This window comes from Balearica regulorum, chromosome 11 (assembly GCF_011004875.1).
Source record: "Balearica regulorum gibbericeps isolate bBalReg1 chromosome 11, bBalReg1.pri, whole genome shotgun sequence".
NCBI lineage: Eukaryota > Metazoa > Chordata > Aves > Gruiformes > Gruidae > Balearica > Balearica regulorum.
Genome location: NC_046194.1, coordinates 24277633 through 24284446, shown reverse-complemented (window position 1 = coordinate 24284446; position 6814 = coordinate 24277633). Strand labels below are relative to the sequence as shown.

At 59.2% G+C, this 6814-nt stretch overlaps 1 protein-coding gene across 1 annotated transcript; it reads right to left on the bottom strand.

The window, feature by feature from the left end:
* Positions 1-47: 47 nt before the first annotated feature.
* Positions 48-4649, bottom strand: CCNB3 (cyclin B3). The gene is made up of 12 exons (XM_075763853.1): positions 4507-4649; positions 3753-3871; positions 3587-3670; positions 3280-3398; positions 2964-3045; positions 2524-2622; positions 2254-2346; positions 1857-1994; positions 1239-1394; positions 797-946; positions 428-558; positions 48-262 (listed from the first exon to the last, which is right to left on the bottom strand). Exons 2-12 carry the CDS (start codon positions 3843-3845, stop codon positions 190-192), a joined length of 1218 nt encoding a protein of 405 aa, XP_075619968.1. The 5' UTR covers positions 3846-3871; positions 4507-4649; the 3' UTR covers positions 48-189.
* Between the last annotated feature and the right edge of the window lie 2165 nt (positions 4650-6814).

Here is a 6814-nt window from a genome sequence, read left to right as displayed (position 1 = left end):
TCTCCATCACCACCCTCTACCCCATCCCAACAGCCATCACCAGCTCCTAAGACAAACAACATTTTATTGACAGCTCCACATGACTTTTTTCCCCCCCTCCCCTCCAGTTAAAATTACTATTATTTATGTACATGGTGCTCCCCTGCCAGAGAGCACCCAGCTATTTACAGGCTATTTACAAAGACAGGGCTAGCAGTTCTTCAGTATCTCATCCAGCTTGAGCATGTCCATGGGCGTGACTTTTGCAACCTCAAAGAAGACCCTAGAAGGAGCCATGTTGGCTTAGACCTCAGCCACAACCCTGACACCCATCCCCCAGGCCCTTCCAGCTCTCTGCAGCACCCAAGGGTGCATGCTGGTGGTACCACCCTCCCAAGGGGAGGTGGGGTGGGGGGGCAGGCATGAGGCAGACCCCCAGGATACTCACTTGTGCGAGTACTTGGTGCGCACAGCCTTCAGCTTGTCGTGGGGCTGGTATGTGAGCAGGAAATTCAGCCTCTTCACCAGAGGATGCAGATCCTGGGAGCGGTACCCGCTGTAGTACTCTAGCGTAGGGGTCTGCAAAGGGACAGTGAGGCTGAGGTGGATCCTCTCAGCAATGGTACAGCCATCATCTTGCCTCTCCAGCCCCTCAAATATGAGTATAGCCCAAGGGCATAAGCCCCACGCATATCGGTCCATGCACTCCTGCACCCCTGTGGTGCTTCCCAGAGTGCCTGGGGGTAAGGGATGGATGGATATACACACACCCCCCCCCCTTCACCCCAAAACACACACACACACAGCAGGCACTTACCCAGCCACCAAGGTTCTTCATGGTGAGGGCCAGCAGCAGGCAGCTGGCAGCCAGTTTGGAGGGGCTCTCCCTAGCATAGTCGTACTCTTGCAGGGTCATCTCGCAGAGGAAACGGGCCAGTGTCAGCGTCTCCATGGTGGCATGGGCACACTACAGCCAGTCAGGCAGGGAAAGGCTCAGGCTTTTGAGCAATGCTGCTCCCCCACCCCAACTTTTTGGGGAGCTAGAGTGCTGCCCCTGGGGCACGGGACACAGATCCCACACACCCAGCCTGGCACAGACTAGCATCTTCACCCCTCAAACCTGTTGGGGGGGCCTTGCCATAACCTCCTTGCTCCCAGCTGGGAGCCCAGGGCTCCAGGGATGCAAATAGCCACCACAAATCAACACAAGGGGTGCCTGGAGGCACCTTGACACCAGCCCACCCTCCTGCTGCACCCACCTTGGCAAAGCGTCGCAGGAACCGGTAGGGGATGGGGATGTTGATGTCGAACTTGAGGGTGCTGAGGATGCTCATCTCCATAGCAATGAGCTCTTCCCGCTTGTAGGCATCATCGCAGATGTAGAGGAAGTCATCCACGCACGGTGGGCATCGTTCCTGCCAGGGCACAACTGCTCAGCACCCTAATGGGTGCTCATCCTGATAATGCTCAGGAAATCCTACCAGTCTGCAGGCCCTGTAAGGGCTCATGCCCTGCCACACCCTGAAAGGACTGTTAGAACATCCAGTGTGGCTTGTGAGTTGTCTGTACTGCCCCAGCCCTTGGCCCTAACTCCAAGCCTTGCTAGCACAAGATGAACGCAAGCATCCTGGTGGTCTCTGCAGAGCAGAGAGGAGCCAGGTCTCCAGTGACACCAGCAGACAGGATCCAGCCTACTGGGACTGCATTTGCAGCCCTTGGGATAGGAAGGGGTAACGTGAGGACAGACACCACCCCAGCAACGCTCAGGACAGAGGCCTGGCACCACAGGGACCTGGTCTTCTCCAATAATCCATAGGGACCAGAGAGGCACAGCCCTCTCTGCCCCAGCACCCAAAAGACAGCACACAAGGAGTCACCTCAAATTTGGAGGCAATGAGGATGGCAGTGGAGCCGATGAGCTGCAGCTTGTCCCTCATGCTCACCACCTCCACCAGGTAGTGGTCCACCAGCTTCACAGCCAGGTACAGCGTTTCGTGGTTCAGCTCAAAGTTCTCCTACAAGGATGCGGGCAGGGAGGCAGGAGAGGGTGTCAGGCAGAGGCTAGGTCCATCCCCTCACAGGGGCCAGAGGTGCCCACAGGGCCAGGCTCAGAGGGAGGAATGCAGGCTCATCCCCAGCCTAGGGAGGGGGAAGATCAGCTCTGCGCTGGGGACACTCACAGGAGCCTCTGCCAGCATACTGAGGTGGCACACACCAAAGGTGGGGTGGGGGCTGCTCTGTAGAAGGTCATGCCCCCTCCCCATGCCCACATACCTGCACCTCCACCATCCAGTCCACTAGGATGGCACGCATGTGTCCACTTATGTCTGGCTGCTTCTCCATGTAGTCAGGGAGCACGAATTTCTCCTGCCAAGGTACCAGCTGTCAGGGACTTGCCAGATACCACCACTCTCAAGCAAGCCTCCTCCTGTCCCATGCAGGTCTCCACCAAGTACTGAGGGCTTCTGGAAAGGGGGTGGCCCTGCCCACACAATCACCCCTTCCTCAGACAGAGCTGCTACCGCCCAGCCAGGTATCACCCACCTCTCTTCCCTGCATGTATTCGAAGATCTCCTTGGCGTACTCTGCATTGGCGTAGGGGTCACCCAGCTGCTCCTTGTCTATGTCCTCTATTACTGGTACCTGGTGGGATGGAGGAGGCAGCAGTAAGGGGGAGGCCCTGAGCTCTGAGGGTGCCAGTCACCCCTTCAGGGCAAGGCTGCTGCACCTCCACACCTCCTTCCCCATCTGCCCCCATCACTATCCCACTCTTGTCCATGGGAGATCTTCGGAAGAAAGGCGGCGTGGGGGGCTTACCCCCCTCCCCAGCTTCCATCACACTGGCCCAAGTATCTCCAAGGTCCAAAGCACTGCCTGATGCCCCAGTATCACCAGCAGCAGCCATAGACCAGCACCATTAGGATGAGACTAGGGCCCAGGGTGCAGTCCAGGGTCCCTGCCCCCTCCTCAGAGGGCTTCGGTACCTGCGCGGGCACCGGTTCCTCTGGCACAGGATCCTCCTTGGGCTCTGCAGGAGCCTCTGTTGGGGGAGTTTTCTTCATTGACCTGGACAGGACAAGAACATAAATCATGGCTGGGAGGAGGCCACATCTCCTGGCTAAAAGGGGTTTTTCCAGAGCCCTTTGCTGCTCTGGGAAAGCACTAAACTACCCCTAGAATATCCCCATAGAAACTTAGAATCATTTAGGTTCAAAAAGATCTGTTCTTCCCCAAGGGACAGATTTGCAGGTGCTGGCCCTGCAGCATGCCCCCTGTCCCCCATCTCCCCTGGCTACTCACTTTTTCAGGTTGATCTCATTGTTCTTGGCCACCCCCAGGGAAGCATGGGCCCTCTGTACTTTGTGTGGTGCCGCTTTCACTGCTTCCTTCTTCCCTGCCACCACCTGGTTCTTGTGAGCCTGTTTGGGTGAGAATGGGGATATACAGAGGAGTGCACAGAGGGAAGCGAGACGTGCCCTGCAGGGAGACCTCTCCTCCTGCTGACAGGGCACCCCTGCAGCATGCAGAGTGGGGGGATATCCAGACCCACTCCCATAGGAGGCTCAAAGGGGGCACCGAAGCCCCCAATCCCCACAGATGCACTCACATTGGTGATGTCCCCAAATGCTGATCTCTTCTTGGGCCCACCCTGGGGTGAGGATGGAGACCTCTTGGCCTGACAGCTCTCCTCCTGCAATACAGGCTGTTAGAAGATGGGAGGGCCTGCTGCCCCACAGGAGCCCCCCATACCCCTTGCCCAGCTTGAGACTCACCTTCTCAGAGTTGGCATTCTGTGCAGCAGGGCCCACCTTGCCTGCTCGGGGCTGCTTGGTGCTCAGCATCTTGGCGTTGCGTGGCAATGGCATTCTCTCCCTTGGCCTCTACAAGCGAGCTGGGAGCAGAGCAGGGCTTGATACAGGCAGCTGCCTGCCCCTAGGGACACCCTCAAGGGCTAGGGGCAGAATCATGGGGCAGTTGTCCCCCCTGAGGGGGGTAGTGCAGCAGGGACAGACCCCAACCCCCTCCCTGAGCAGGCGGGTGGTGCCTTGAGGCAACCACAGGGAGGGTGCAGGTCTGGCTACAGGGGTGTGGGGAAGGGCCTGTGTGCTCCTCCCAGGGGAGAGGGGCACATGGAGCCCCACCACTCCCACCAAAAGCACCCTGCTGGGAGAGGCAATTCCCAGTTCCCTGCATCCCAGAAAAGGATAAGGGCTCCTACTCCCTTATCCCCCCAACACCAGGTGAGGAAGTGAGGCCAGGGGTACCCCCGCACCCCAGGGGAGCAGGAACCCCCAGAACAGGAGTCTCCACCCCTGCCCCCCCCCCCCGGGGCGCTGGGGAACGGGCCTAGAGGGGGCGATACCGGACCCACGGGGGAGCGGGGGATTGACACCCTCGGGAGAGGGAAGGGCTAAGCCTTCAGGGGACCCCCACCAGCAGCCACTCTCCATGTGCGGCCCGCCCGGCCGCCAGCCCGCCCCCCGGGGCCGCTCGAAGGAACCAGGAAGCCCCCGGGGTCCCACTCACCTGCGCCGCCACCCCGCAGCCGGCCCCGGCTCTTTTGAAAGTAGCAGTTAGGTAGCGGCCGGCCAGCACTGGCCGAGCGTCGTCCAATCAGAGCACGGGGCGGTCCCAGGCGGCGGCCAATCGGAGAGCGGGTAGGGATGCGGTTGCTAAGGGGCAGGGCGGCAGGGTTTAAAATTCAGCCCAGGCGGCCAATCGAAGGGTAGACTTGGGGCGGGGGGCGGGGCGGACCGGCCCAGACGGATGGTGATTGGTGGGACGGGTTGCCGTTCAAATCCGTCTTGTGGGGGCCGGAGGGGGGTGGTGTCATGGCGGTTAGCAGGTCGGGTTTGGTGCCGCTGGAGGAGCGGCCGCTTCTCCACCAACCCCTGCCGTGCCCTGGTGGGACCCGCAGCTCTGGGAGAGCAGCCCCGGGTCACGGCGGGAAAGGAGCAATCTGCCCAGGTCTCTGGGCCTAGCGCTCCCCCCAGGGGCCTCGACCCTGGCCTGCTGCCCACCTCCTCAGCCCGCTGCCAGGGTTGTGGGTCACCTCCTTCGGCCCCTCCCTGGACACCAGGGCTGCCCTTTCTCAGCAGGTTGGGGGTCTCTGGTTTGGGGGGCAGGCTGTACCCCGGGCTGGCCATGCAGCTCCTGTGACATGGTGTCACAAATGGGTGATTCAGATTGCTTAAACAGTGACAAACGTTCAGCAAAAGTGGTTTTAACATGATGTCATGAAAGTGCGATGGCAAGGTTCACTCTGTTAATCTACTGCACAATCATTTGGACAATGATTCAAGACGACCAAGACAAAATCAAAGTTACCAAGGCACAAATCAGAGTTGCCATAATACGAGGTTATGCACGATACCAGTTGCTTACCAAAGGTCTGCTGTTGGTGAAAGGTCTCTCTGCCTCGAGGAGCAACCTCGAGAGGTGTCCCAGCTCAAGGGGAGATCACCGCCGTGCAGCCACGCTGCCTAGCAGGGAGAGCTCGGAAAACTCACTCAGGCTGTCGTATTTATGGAATAAAGTGGTTGGCTCATAGTCAAATTATGTGTGATGGGAAAGGTATGCATGAGACTCCTTATACCCACAACTTTCTTTGTTCCTTGATAAATGAGTCTTGGGAAAGCCACCTGCTATTTATGTGTTTATTTATGCGTCCCTCTGCTCCTGCCTGCTGGACGCAGGGGACCCAGGAGGGTCCATCTTGGGCTCTTCCACCAGCTCAGTTGCTCTCAGAGGGTTTGTCCGCTTCTCATCCCCTGCTGATATCAGAAAGAGGGGTGGGTTGACCTCCCCAGCGAGGAGTCCCCAGCCAGTCACACCCACCCACCCCTCAGCATCTTGTTTTCTGGAAGGAGGATGGAGGCGTTGAGCAACATCCATGTCACAGCTGGCCATGACAAGTACCTGGGGGAGCAGGGGTTGGCAGCAGCTGCCAGCAGCCCCAGGGTGGGAGGCGCCTGCCCCATGCCCATCGCCTGAGCTCAACTGGGGCATGCTGAGCCGGGCTGGTGGGAGCAAAAGGTGGCTCTGAGGGCAGAAGCTGCCCTGCTTGTGTGGGATGGTTCTCGCTGTGCAGCTTCTGACCCGCCTCTGCACTGTCTGAGCTGCTCCCGTGGTTCCAGAGGCTTTGGGGATGCTTTGACCTGATCCCCATTCTCCTGGGGACTGGGATGGCGGGTGGCACATTTGCCACCTGTCATGCAGAGGTCCCTTCCCCTCTCCAGCTCATGGGGGCTTTTAGCACTGTGCCAAGCTTCAGGCTCAAAGGACACCCCCCCCCCCCCCGCCAGCCGAGGTAAGCTCGGCAGAGCTCAGCACTGCAGCAGAGGAGAGCTTCCCCCAGCTGGCAGATTCTCGGCAAAACCTTCCAGATTCCTAAGTTTAACCCAAGGAAATCCTTTGGGATAATCCCACACGCACGTGCCACTGTTGCTGGTGGAGCTGATGAACCCATCAGCTGGTGAAAAATCCCAGTGCCAGCTTCTGAGGGGACTTAAACCTGCTGCCCCAGGGGCCATGCAGGCAGGATCAGTCCTTTCTCCTTGCTGACAGGCAGGGTGGCTCAGGCTGCGTACAGGCAGCTCTGTCACGTCTCTAGCAGAAAGACCTGGGGCTATTGACAGCCAGAAACGGCAGGCTTTGGGTTACAGCAGGGCCAGCGGGAGTTTAAAGCTGGGTCCCACAGATCTTGGGTACCTTCAGTCCCCAAGGTCAGGGCTGCTGTGGCTCCAGCCCATCTTGTTTCCTTCTTGGCAACTTGTCCTCTCCCGCCCCAGCTCCCTTGGTGCTGCTGCTGCTGCCGCCCCTGACCTGGGAGCTC